The 14,061-nt window shown below is 36.3% G+C and overlaps 1 protein-coding gene across 1 annotated transcript in view; it reads left to right on the top strand.

Moving 5' to 3' along the window:
• The first annotated feature begins 7,424 nt into the window (after window positions 1–7,424).
• LOC136032212 (protein phosphatase 1D-like) overlaps window positions 7,425–14,061 on the top strand; it is a 54,476-nt gene continuing 47,839 nt past the window's right edge. The window contains exon 1 of the mRNA XM_065712421.1: window positions 7,425–7,804. Coding sequence (XP_065568493.1) covers window positions 7,495–7,804 — 310 coding nt within the window. The 5' untranslated portion in view covers window positions 7,425–7,494. The remainder of the gene's footprint in view (window positions 7,805–14,061) is intronic.

Below are 14,061 nucleotides of genomic sequence, written 5' to 3' on the forward strand. Positions count from 1 at the left end.
ACATTTGACGCTTAAAAAGGGCACTAGAAAATCCAATTTACAATCGGATGAGCCCCCCTGAAGTTTATACTACCATCCCTTCCATTAAAATGTTATGTGCCCCCGGGGCACAATTTACAGCACTCGCTCTCAGGATTTTGGTGGGCTGTGTTATCCCTGGAGTCTTTGTTATATGATATTTGGTCTATTTTAAACAAAATTGCTATATAAAAAATTCAATTGGACGCATTTGGGGAAGACGGTTGGCAAGGGGGGGGGGGATAGTTGCAATCGGATCACTTTTGACTCTTCAGAAAAAGTTCTAAAGGGAATTAAAACTCTCATTTTCAAATCATTTGAGTCCCCTCCGGGGTTTATACGACAGCTTCTTACATAAAAATTTTACATGCCCCAGGGCATAAGTTACAACCCTTCCATGGGCTCTAGGGGGGTATGTTGATCGAAAGTTTTTCTGTCTGATCATTGGACTATTTCCAACAAACTAGCAATCTCGAAATATTGATCGGATTCAGTTGCGGAAAAGAGAGTCTGTGTGTGTGAGGGAGGAGGGGAGGCGTAGACAACCTCAGATCCCTTTTGACTCATAGAAAGGTAATTAAAACTTTCAATTTCCAATCAAATGAGCAACCTCTAAAGTTTATACGACCTCCCCTTACATAAAAACCTTATATGTCCTTGGGGTATAAATTAAAACACTTGTCCCCGGGCAGTGGGTATAAAATTTTTATCAAACGGATTTGGGGAAAAAGGGCATGGGTGCCTAGTTGCCCTTTGGTATCTTTTGACTCTTTAAAGGTGTACTAGAAATTTCAATTTCCAATCAAATAAGCCCTCTCTAATGTTTTTACAAGCGTACCTTCTATCAGAACCATATACCCCAAGGGCATAACTTAAAACACCTGCCCCTGGGTCCTGAGGGGTTTTGTCGACCCCAATGTTTTATTATCTTATGTTTAAATTATTTGTAACAAAATTGCTATCTAAAAACTTCTACCTGCCTCTGATCTCTTTTGACTCTTAAAAAGAGAACTAGAACTTTCAATTTCCAATCAAATGAGCCCTCTCTGAGGCTAATACGAGCATCTCGTCTATAAAATCCCTTATACCCCCAGGACATAACTTACAGTGCCTACCTCTGGTCCTGGGGGATTTTTCGATCCTGGAGTTTTTACCATCTGATGTTTGAACTATTTTTAACAGAATGGCCATGTCAAAATTTTATCGGATGGGTTTGGTGAAAAAAGGGCATGGAAGGGGCTAGTTGTCCTCTGATCTCTTTTGACTCTTAAAAAGTGATCTAGAACTTCTAATCTCCAACAAATGAGCCATCTCTGAAGTTTATACAAGCATCCTTTCTATAAGAACCATATTTGCCCCCAGGACATAACTTAAAAAGCCTTCCCACAGGCCCATAGAGGTCTTTGTTGACCCAGGAATTTTTATTTTCTAATGTTTGAACTATTTTTAACAAAATGGCTATCTCAAATTTTCATCGAATGAGTATTGGGGAAAAATGCCCTCTGATCTCTTTTGACACTTGATAATGAACTAGAACTTTCTATTTCCAATCAAATGAGCCCTCTCTGAAGTTTATACGAGCATCCCTTCTTAAAGAACCATATATGCCCCCAGGGCATAACTTAAAAAGCCGGCCCCCGAGTCTTTGGGGTTTTGTTGACCGCGGAGTTTCGTCTTATGAACTATGAAATTTTTTTTAACAAAATTGCTATCTCAAAATTTTTATCGAATGTATTTGGGGAAAAAGGGCGCTGAAGCTAGTTGCCCTCTGATTTCTATTGACTCTTGAAAAGTCAACTAGAACTTTCAATTCCCCATCAAATAATCCCTGTCAGAAGTTTATACCAGCATCCCTTCAATAGAACCCCTTATATCCCCAGGGTATAACTTACAACACCTGTCCCGGGCACTGGGGGATTTTGTCGACCCTGGAGTTTTTACTATCTGATGTTTGAACTATTTTTATCAAAATTGGCTATTTCAAAATTTTATCGGATGGGTTTGGGGGGAAAAGGTCAAGGGGGGCTAGTTGCCCTCTGATCTCGTTTGACTCCTAAAAAGTGAACTAGAACTTTCAATTTCCAGTCAAGTGAGCCCTCCCTGATGTTTATAGGAGCATCCTGTCTATAAATACAATATATGCCCTAAGGACATAGCTTACAACACCTGCCCCGGGGCCTGGGGATTTTGTTGACCCTCGAATTTTTACTATCTGATAAATAAACTGTTCTTAACAAAATGGTTATCTTAAAATTTTATTGGACGGGTTTTGGGAGCCTGGGGATGCTTGTTGCCCTCTGATTTCTTCTAATTCTTAAAAAGTGAACTAGAACTTTCAATTTCCAATGGAATGAGCCCTATCTGAAGTTTATACGAGCATCCCTTCTATAAGAACCATACATGCCCCCAGGGCATAACTTACAATGACTGTCCTGGGCCTTGGGGGATTTTTTTACCCTTGAATGTTTAATATCTGATAATTGAACTGTTTTTAACAAAATGGCTATCTCAAAATTTTTATCGGATGCATTTGGGGAAAGGGGCTTGGGACTAATTTCCTTCTAATCTCTTTTGACTCTTCAAAAGTGAACTGAAACTTTCAATTTTCAATCAAATGAGCCGTCTCTAACGTTTATTAGAGCTTTCTTTCTATAAGCACCATATATACGCCCAGGGCATAACTTAAAACGCCTGCCCCCAGGCCCTGGGGAGTTCTGTTGACCCCAGAGTTTGTGTTATATGATCTTTGAAGTATACTATTTTTAACAAAATTACTATCTCAAAATTTTTATCCGGTGTATTTGGAGAAAAAATGGCGTGAATAGGGGGGGGGGGTAACTGCCCTTCCAAATCTTTTGACTCTTATAAAGAGCACTAGAACTTCCAATTTCCGATCGAATGAGCCCCCTCTGAAGTTTATGCGATGATCCCTTCCATATAAAGTGCCTCTGGGAAAATAAAATAAATGAAACATTGGAGCCGTATGGCCTTTACGAGTTGAGTAGTTGAGAGTTGAGTTGAGAGAGAGAGTTGAGAGTTGAGTAGCGTTGCCTATCACTAGCCCTATTCTAGGTAATGGTGTGCATTAAGTCCCTTGTTTTGGTGATTGTTTCTATATTGGAATGGCCCACCAACAATTAGTCGAGAAGCAATCGGAACACAAATCATCAATCGACAACGCCATGAAGCTACACTAAAGGCCTAAAATTTTAATTTCGCCTTGGCTCAGCACTTTTATGGTAACCCTCACTGTTTCATTACTCATGCAAGCTTTTAGGAAAGAGGTTGATACCAAGAAGCATCTGCACCAAATAGCCCTTAAAGCAGATCAAACCAATACATATATCCCTTCTTGTTCAAGCAAGGGGACGGTAAGTTTTCTATATAGGGGGTTTGGCCATGGCGGTTCTAATAGTGTACTTTGTTTTTTATCTGATTCTGTTTTTAGGAGTTATAGACTATTTTATTTTTTACTATGGGGCGGGATCGTCTCTTACTAGGATGCTAGCTACCGCTGCAAATACCGTTGACATTTATCTAATTTCTTCAGTATTTTGTTCCAGTATTAGTTCATTATGAATGAAGAACAAGTTTATTTATTGTGGACTTATTCTTCGTATATTTTTTAAACCTACATTTCACAACTAATATGTAATAATACCTTACTTGGTAAGACATTACTGTTTCAATTAGCCTTACATAAAATAATTTCCTGGGGTTAATAGGCATTAAATGTCTGACGTTTTACTTAGCTGCCCTTTCACCATTGCCTATAGAGGGATCTTTATGTAGTATTTGTTTTGGTTTTATTTTGTCATGAAGGTTTCTATCTGTTTTTTACTCATTATTTCTATTTTTTCCACTGAGAACCGGTCGAGCGGAGCTTTCAACCGAAATATTTATATTCAATTATTTACTGACTGGGATTATTCGATCCTTAGTCGCATTTTTTTATCTATTCATGCTTAGCCAATTTAGTTTCAGATTTTTTTTTTGCCCAAAAGAAGAAACTTACCTATTATTTCAACCAGTTAGTCACATGTTTGCTTAGCACTTTGGGTGGCTTACCCTACTTTCAAATACTTAGTGTCTTGTTTTTTTTTCCTTTTTTACATTTATCTCAAGATCAAGCTTTGCAAATGAATTTTAAGGATCATTGGTATGGTTGTAGGCTACTTCTCAACATTGCTGGCAAGTAATTTTGTCTTTGTGTATTTTTCTCAAAACTTTTCAGAAAATTTTAAATAGAACATGCTGTGTAAGCTCCCACTTTTTTTTGTAATGAAATATTTTTGAAATATATTCTAATAAAAAAAATATAGGTTAAAATATTCCAAATAAGCAAAATAATAGCAAAAGTCTCATGTTTATTATGCATTACACCAGAGATTGCTTCGATTTAATATATTTTAGGTTCTTCTTTTTCGTTTAGCCTCAGCACAAGGGCTTATACTACTTTGACCTTTAACGAAATCTCTCAGCAGCAGTGCTTCAGATCTATCAGAAAATTCGATTCGAGCACAAATTCTCAGCTAGAAGCTCACGCACAAAAAACAATAGTGCAATGCTTTCTTTTTTATTCCTCATAAATTCACTTTAAAAATGTAAATGAAAAACGGATGTAAAAAACTCATGGCTGTTTGTATTATCTCAGTCAAATGCCATATTAAATTTATAATTTCAGTTTCAGAGCAATGAACGTCTTGAACATTCACGAATTGGAAGAGCTGCAACTTTCAATCATCATAATTTTGAGATAACCATTTTGTTCAAAATAGTTGAAGAATCCAATAATTATGCCTCCAGGAATAAAGTGACCCCCAGCCAAAGCCCTTGGGGTCAAGTCTTTAAGGTGTGCAAGTCGACCATTATTTGCTTACAGGTTTCATTACTTGGAAAGGGGACAGGTTTGATCCTGGGTCTCCCAAAAGGCTGAGGGTGTTCAGGTGAAACTTTCAGAAGATGTTCAACTAAATCAAAACACACTAACTTCCAACTATGACAATTTGAAACTTCAACTGCAACTATTTGCGAGCGTGACTGCAACTACTTCTGACTTTGACTGTGACTAATTGGGAATGCGATGGTGAAGACTGCAATGACTTGCCAATGTGACTGTTTGTAAACGCAACTTTTCGACTGCAACTGCTTGCAACTGCGATTATATACGACTGCAACTATCATTTTAATTAGACTACCTGCGATTGATATTGCGACTAATTTTAACTTTAACTGTGACTAGTTGCGACTGCAACCTCAACTGCGTGCGACAACAACTACTTGAAACTGTGATTACAAGTTGTCGGAATAGTATAGAATTATTAATGTAGGAACACGAGCATTTGCATGCAAACACGATTGTTTTGCCGGATATGCAAATATCGCAGATGTTTGTGAATTTTGGTTAAAATCTATCCGATTTTCCAAAATATTGTACAAGTTCATGAACCTCAACTCATCCAATAATCTTGAAGAATAAATCGAATCAAATTAATAGGCTGGGCAAGATCAAAATAGACACTGAAAAATTGTTTTTGTCAGTTAGATGAAAGTAAGATTAGTAGACTAGCTTAGATGGCTAAGCCTAATTTGAAAAAATACAGGCCATTTTGTTTCGTTTTGTGCAGCATAGCCTGGGTTCTCTACAAAAAACTCTTTATTGGGCATAGCAGTTAAATACCTAGACCAGTTGTGGGTAGGTTGATTCTAGCAATTGTACTTTTTAGTAGCTAGCTTGTTTCTAAGTTAGAAAAAAGGCCAAAAGAAGTATAAATGGAATATGCTATTTGTTTTCTCACTAATGGCTATTTTTAAATGTCATCATTAGTGACATGTTTGATGCGTCCCAAGCCCTAACCATAACAAGACAGCCCTAGGCTATTTAAAACAATTGAATTGATATGCTATTTTTTTAAATTGTCTTAATTGATGTTATAATAATCTAATTATTGATAATAAATCAGCCTAAAAAGATAATGTTAAACCCATAAAATCAGTCAATTTTTGTATGATGCCTAGACTATGTCCAGCTAAGTAGGGGGTTGATTGTAATGTGTATTACATAGGATATAAGGAAAATTCAGGCTGTTTGTACAAATAATTCATATTATTTCTAATAATATGACTGATTCACTAATTCATATTAGTGATTCATAAATTCATATTAACTAAATTCATATTAACGTTTAATTCATATTAACGTTTATTTTTGCCACTTAAAATCGCACACAAATAGATTGTTAATGTGACCACTTATCATAGTTATCGTGTTAAAATGCGAATTTTGTGTCTAATTTATTGATATTATATTTTGTCCCTCAAAAAATCTACGTGTGGGAAACCAGGGCATGATAAATAAAGCTCGCAGCTCAAAATAAAATTGTTTTTAGAAAAGTATAAATAACGTTCTGGTCTTTTAGACGCTTACTCATATTTTTGCTTCGTTTTAAGTGTAACTTTCACGATTTAGTGTGTTTTCTCTTCGTTGGGGTTTCATTTACTTATTAATAGTAATTTAAGTTTATTTAAAGCTTTAATTACTCTTTTTTTATTGCTGCTTGTCTTAGGTTTAATGTGGCTTATTACTTTTCTTTAAACTTCGTTTTTGGAAAACTTTAAGAATCAATCACTTATGAGGCAATACGCTCACTCTGATCACACTGAGGCAATACGCCTCAGAACGGTTATACGAGCCCTCCTGTTGCTTTATAGGATCATTCCAGCTTTTAGGTAAGACATAACAAAACATTCTAATGATCCTTAGTAAAAACTTTAATCTTTACATATTTTTAACATCGTTGCGCTAATTAAGAAAGTTAAAAAATAGTCAAATATTCATATTACTAGGATTTATAAAAAGGAAATAGATTTCATTTGCTTTAAGAGGTTGAAGCATCAAAGATACTTGAAGAGTTTTTTTTTATTTTTTAAGAAACCAAGGAAATGTTTAAAGAAAAAGAGATTTTACCAGAATAAAATTTACCTTTCCTTTCATTTTTGCAGGAAAAATCCTTGCTACTCCTTTGGCTAGTTTCTCTGAAAGTTGGTCTTAATTTAGCTATAAAATTTGATCATAAATTTGTTCATAGACCCATATTAGAATAATTTAAATAGAGTGAAATCTTAAAATACTAATTTATTAGAAAAAAATGAAGTGAAATTTTATTTCTTTATGTTTGGTATTTTCAAAACCCCAAGTATAATCTTATGCTTCGCCTCGTACATGCGTCGCTATCGTAATCAGCACCATAGGGTAAATTTGATAAAAAGTGACATAAACCTATTAATCAAGAAGAGTGAAGAATAAAAGTTTCGACTACGAGATTTCTATTTCTTTCTTTCCATGTTTCGACGAATTCCAAGAATGCATACTATGGCTCTAATTCCTTCTTCCCAAAATTGATGTTTCATTATGATCGTCACTAAATCTTAAAAATTCAAAATAGCATAATACTTGTGTGGGAAATTTAGTGAACTATGAGTTCAAAACCCAATATTGGGGTTAATTTAAGGGTTACAGGTCACTGTAACCAGGGATCAAGGAAGTATATGGAAGATACTTTTTCTGTTGCCTATCAGCAGACTAAAGATGGGAAAGACTTAGAATATGCCTACTTTGGTATATTTGATGGTCATGGTGGCAAAGAGGCTGCTCAGTATGTGAAAGAAAACTTGATGGATGTTATTGTGGCACAAACTGAATTTTGGTCAGACAATGATGAGGATGTTATTAAATCTATAAGGGAAGGTTTTATTCAGACCCACAGAATGATGTTTAAAGAACATTGTAAGTATATCATTGGCCCATGCAAGCAATAGACTAGGCTATATCAAGCATATATTGCGCTTTTGATGTGCTTGGCTTCAAGTACTTTATTTTCTATTTATTTAGCCTATTTAGGTCTAAACAACACTATGGTAGGATAATGCCCTTAATAGCCAACTCAGACAATGCTTAAGGCAGGATAGGCTAATTAGATTGATGAGATAATAAACCTAGCATATCCCTGTTTGGTAAAATTCTAGTTAATTGACTTCTTGCTAACTTGGAAAGGGTTTAGGTTAGGTAAATGAAACTTTCAGGGATGGGTCTACAGGCTACAGTATGTCCTGGGAAGGTATTTTGAAGTACCCACCTCCACTCCTCCCTTTAGAGGGCCCTGAAATTTGCCAACATGACAGATCTATACCTATTGAAATTTTGACAAAACAACATTTTACCTTAATTTTCAGTTACTAGTTGCCTTTTCTCTGCCTTTAGTTCTGAAAATGCAATTCATGTTATTTGAGTAGAATTTTGAGCCATATCAATGGTTTTTTTTTCAAAATTTAGGAAATGTATTTGCATATCTTTAAAATGTCATAAAATGGAATAAATAAAGTTATGAAGCTGAAAACAATTTCGTTGTACTTCAATTAAGCAGAAAATCTATTTTGCAAAGTTTCATTTATTTTATTATTTAAGAATTAACGACGCTTCTTGACTACTAAGGTCCCTGCGTCGGCCCTGCAGCATGATTCGATCTCTGGGTCCCGTATTACCAAGCTAAGGTCAAATCCACTGCACCACCACAGGACAAAAAAAAAATAAAAATTCAGGCTGGAATCGAACACATGATGATCAAATTTGAAGTCCAGCGCTAACTGCAAAGTTTCACTTTTATAACACACATATTTTTAAAGGTCATCAAAAGTCAGGGCCCTCTAGAGGGGAGAAGGAGTAGAGGTAGTTGCTTCAATATACCTTCCCAGGACATACTTTAGTCTGTAGATTCATCCCTGAAAGTTTCATTTTCCTAACCTAAACTCTTTCTGAGATAGCAAGAAGTCAATTAACTAGAATTTTACCCCCTTTTCTTTTTTGGAAGAAAAGATTCAGGCTGGCCTACAGAAAATTTAGTAGAAATTAGCCTATCCAATCAACTCACTAATGAATTACATAGTTAAGGTTTAGGCTAAGCTAGGTATATTTTTAGAATCATAATTTCATCACAGATAAAAATGTAACAGTTATTTCTCTCAGAAATGAATTGTCAACAACAGTTCACCCTTGTATTGTTGTTCACCCCCTTGCTTGTATTGTTCACCCCATGCTTTTTTTCCTGAGCCATTAAATACCACTGTTACTTTTCAATGACTGTTTTGAAATGTTACATCTGCCCTCATCCTGCTGTCATGATATGGGTTGCCACCTTTAGTACTATAAAAATTATTTGAATACACCCCAAAAACCCAGGTCAACTAGAATAGAAAAGTGACTTAGAATATTACATCCTTCCTCTTTTCTAAACTAGATACCTGGTACAAAGCTTTCATAGAATTTGACTATTTACATTAAACTAACTAAGCAAAGGTTTTTCTGTCTGAGTTTCAATTTTTGCAGTAAAATAACTAAACAAAGGTTCTTCCATATGGCACTACACTTCTAAGTTCACAACATATTTGTCACTTAATACACATAGTTTAGAGAATATCTTACATGTCAAGTCTCTGTATTGGCTTCACAGGCCAGCCACTACAGGTTATTTATATGGAGTTTTGGGGTTCTTCTTGGGTTGAGTGAATGGTGCTTTGGTGCTGGAAGGAGTTTGTAAAGCACTGAGCTACACTCAAGATTTTTAGCTTGGGGAAGGGTCTCTATTGGTGTTACAGGTGAGAAGGGGGCTGTTGATGATAGACTTATAGGTGCTGATGAAGTTTTGGCTTTGGGGCTGTCCTCCTCATGGTCAGTGAGGTCTGGTGATTGAAAATGCTGGTTTAGTGCTTTTATGTGTTGCCTGTTGTGTTGGTAAGTTCCTCCCTCAGTTGTTTCAATTGTGTATAATCTTGGGTTTGCATCTACTCTTTTAATGATTCCAGCTTGCCAAAGTTTCCTATGTATTTGAGCTTGGACTGGTTGACCAATTTGCAGAAGTTTTAGTTCCTTTGACTGTCTATCATGATATTTGCTTTGGCATGACTGTTGTTTCATCTGGTTCTGTTGAAATTCTTAATGGCAAATGGTTTTTGGTGTGAGAAGCTCTTTAGTTCAGGGAACAACTGACCTCAGGTTTCTGCTTGTCAACAGTTGTGATGGGGATGCTAGACCATCAACCAGGGTGTTCCTGTACTCCAGCAACACTAAGTTGAAGTCATGTCCTGCAATATCTGTTTTGATAAGAATATCTTTGGCTGTTTACACTGATCTTTCTGCTAGTCCATTTGACTAATGGAAGTTTGGGGACAATGTGGTTTGAGAGATATTCCAATTATCAATGAACTTCTGGAATAGTGTTGATGTGAACTGGGGGCTGTGGGTGATTATGAGGGTTATGAAATGCTTCTTAAGAGAGAATATTATGTGATGTGCATTTTCTCCCAATTTATCAACTTCAAAGAAGCAACTGTAAAAGTCAACAGTAATGAGGTAGTATTTTCTGTTTTGTTGAATAAATTGCACCCAAACCTTCTCCATGGTAGATTAGGTATGCTGTGTGGCATTAAGGGCTCTTATTGGTTGGAATTTTAGATAATGGAGCATGCATGGCAGTGTTTGATGTATTCTTCAATATCTTTTGTCATTCTAGACTAAAAAATATGGCTTGTTGCTTGGCTTTTTTGATACTCAAATGTGACAAATAGATACAACTAAGAGTGTCTTTCTGCAAACTTCTTGGAATGACTAAGCAGTCTCCTTTCATTATGATCTTGTCTACAACTGTTAGTTCATGTCTGATATTCCAGAATGGGGTGAGTATTGCAGAGAGGTTTCTTCTAGCTCAGCTAATTGGGGGTCAGATTTTGTCTCCTGTTTCAGTCTCTTGAGTCTGGCATTACTGATTGGTAGAAGAGACATGATAGAGCAAACATAATATTCTGTTTCTTTTTCTATTTTCTTATCTTCTTTGGAGAGGTTTAGCTGTGGCAGGGCATCAGCAATGAGAATTTCCTTGCTAAGGCAAAATGCTATTATGAGATTGTACAGTTGAATCCTTAGAAGCATCCTCTGCAGTCTTGGTGATGACTTTGATATTGAATGATTTAGGACTAATTGCAGAGGTTTGTGGTCAGAGATGACCATGAATTTCTGACAGTAGAGATACTGATGGAAATGTATACAGCCAAAACAGATAGCATAAAGTTCTTTCTCTATTTGCAAGTAGTTCTGCTCAGTGGAGTTTAGTGAATGTGATGCAAAGGAGATTGGCTGAGGGTGGCACCAAGACCAAATTTTGAAGCATCAACTTGTAGCTCTACATTGCCTGCTGTTAGATCAAAGAATGCTAATGAGCTGCAAATGGACTCTTTGTTACTAGTGAATGATATATTGTACTGTTGTTCCTGCTCAAATAGTCACTGTTTTGCTAGGTCACAGAGTGGCTGATTTAGTGATGATAGATTGGGGATATACCTTGCAAGGTAGTTCATCATTCCTAATAATGCCTGGAGTTCATCTTTTGTAGAAGGGGTTTGCATATCATGTAGTGCTTGGACCTTTTGTTGGTCTGAGTAGATTCTGTTTTTTATATCACAAGCCCAAAATACAGCATGCTATTGCACTTGAATACACATTTTTGAGGTTTAGTTTGACTCCTTTTTCACAGGCTCTTATGAGAGCAGTGTGACCATTCATATCATGTTCCTTGATGGTTTTTCCTGAGATGATAATGTTGTCAATAATAAAAGAGAAGCCTTGGATGCCTTTGAATGCTTCTTCTATGCGGTGTTGGAATTTGTCCTGAGCTCAAATCAATCCAAATGGCATTCTTTTGAACTTATAAGGGCCATATGGTGTGTTGAAGGTCATCAGCAGAAATGATTCTTGACGAATAACCATGATGAGTGTCTAGTTTTGTGAAAAACTTTGCCCCAGCATGTCTAAGTATTGCTTCATTTAATGTTGGCATGGGGCAGTGTGGCCTTTTGATAGCCTTGTTTAGGTCACATGGATCAATGCACACTCAGAGGCTTTTTAATTACAACCATGGCATTTATCCAATCTGGGTCTGGACTACCTTTTCAATTACTCCAAGCTCTACCATCCTATTCATTTCTTTTTTGAATTTATTTTGTGAGGGAAATGGGGATTCATCTAGCTGGTACACCTTTGGGTTCAGCTTCTTCTTTAAGTGTGATGTGGCATTCTCCTTTGAGCTGTCTGATACCATGAAATATGTCTTGGAATTTTTCTGTGAATAGATCTGGTTTCAGGACTTTTAGGTTTTCTACTATCAGGATCAGCTTGATGAGTTTAAGCTTTGCGACTGGATTCAAAGCCTAGGATTGATATGGGGGCATCTCTTACTATGAAGAAGTGCTGTGTTTTGTTGCATCTGTTTGTGTATGTGCATTTAAGGTTACATATTCCAAGTATGGGGATTTTCTGACCTCCAAAGCTGGTAAGTATCTGTAGTGTCTTATTAATTCTAAGGTGATGTTGCTTTGTTTGTTGATCAATAGCTCATTGCTAGTCATTTTGCTGTTGTTGGTTTATGAAGTTTACAGATTTTTTTGTGCTTTTGCAAACCTTTGCTAAATGATTTGGCACAGTTGCTGCATATCTTCCCTTTAGGTGGGCATTTGTGGGAGGCTGAATAATCTCCACCACAGTAATAGCATTGTCTGCTTGACTTGGAATAATTTATTTTCTTTGTGAGTTAGAAGGTTACAGTACAAAAGTGCTGTTTTAGCACTATTTCATTGTGTGTAGCACTATATCATCTGCTCAGAGTTACCATCTGCTGTACTGGAGTGGTATTTTAGCACTGTTGCAGTCAGTCTTTTTACTTTAGCACCAAAAAATGCTGTTTTAACTCACAAATTTGGGTAATTGTAGCACTTCAGCAACTGACTATTATGGCAACACCAGTCATGATCTCTGACTAGAGTTCAGTCTAAAACTAGGCATCAGCTTGTCAGTTTATCTTTTTGTTGTTGTGAATCAATAATTAAACAATAAGAAAAAAAATACAACAAGTTTTAGATTTTTGTTGTGAAAATCTGGAAGAAAAATGAAGCAACTTCAGTTCAAGATGCTGATAATAATGTCAGTGCTCAAAGTGTTTGGTACTAGAGATGATATCCCCTACCTGTAACAATCTTTCAGAAACAAGCAGAACAATAAGTAACCCAGGTAATCATGAAAGAGTGGTCTGCATTCCTGAATTTGTTGAGGTTCCATTTGAAGTCAAGAATCTCTTTCAGGTTTTCAAAAGTTGAAAGGATAATGTGTCATTATAGAGGGATTCTTGATGTTGATGATTTTGCCCTAGAATCCCAGCTTTCTTTTGCAAAGTTGCATCTTTCAAAATGTGATACTTTTAAAATGGAACTAGTTCAAGCTATCAAAGTTTTATCCAACCTCCCAATTGCCTATTTTGCAGTGCCAAAACTGGTGAAGCTAGTTGCTACTTTACCTGTGTGTGTGGGGGGGGGGTCACAAAATGATCTTTTTTGGGTTGGGCGGGGGGTTACCGAAAAAACGCATAAAAAATATGTTTTTATTGATTTTTGCGAGTTGGACTGACATTTCATGGGGAGGGAGCTTCACCCCCCCTGTCTCCTGATGGATAAGGCATAACCCTTTTAATGAAAATTTGGAATTATTCAGGGGGAAAATGGGAGGATTTTCTATGGTTGATGGGCAATTCTCTGCAGGGACTATTTCCAGGGGGATGGGACTAGGTTTCTCTGAGATAATGAAGTTGAAAATAAAATGAGGACATTGACTTTTACTTTAGCCCTGACATAATTGGAAATCCAGATTATTTAGTTCTTTTTGCAGAGGCAACTGAAGCAGATCTGTGGCTTCCCACATCTGAAGCAAATGACTTCCCTAATTCTTTTAGGAAGGTAATGGAAATTAAAAAAAATCCATAAATAAAGACCTTGCTTTAAATAGAGATAATAGAGATATTCCTATAAACTCAATTTACAATAATTGAAAATTAAAGGATTCAAACAACAATTTCCTCCAGTCTAAATTACAGTCATCTGACTACATTTTTATTGAAAATTAGGTCAGTAGACTAGCTAAGTCAATCACTAAGCAGAGAATTTTTGCCC

The sequence above is a fragment of the Artemia franciscana genome, chromosome 10, assembly GCF_032884065.1.
Source record: "Artemia franciscana chromosome 10, ASM3288406v1, whole genome shotgun sequence".
Classification (NCBI taxonomy): Eukaryota; Metazoa; Arthropoda; class Branchiopoda; order Anostraca; family Artemiidae; genus Artemia; species Artemia franciscana.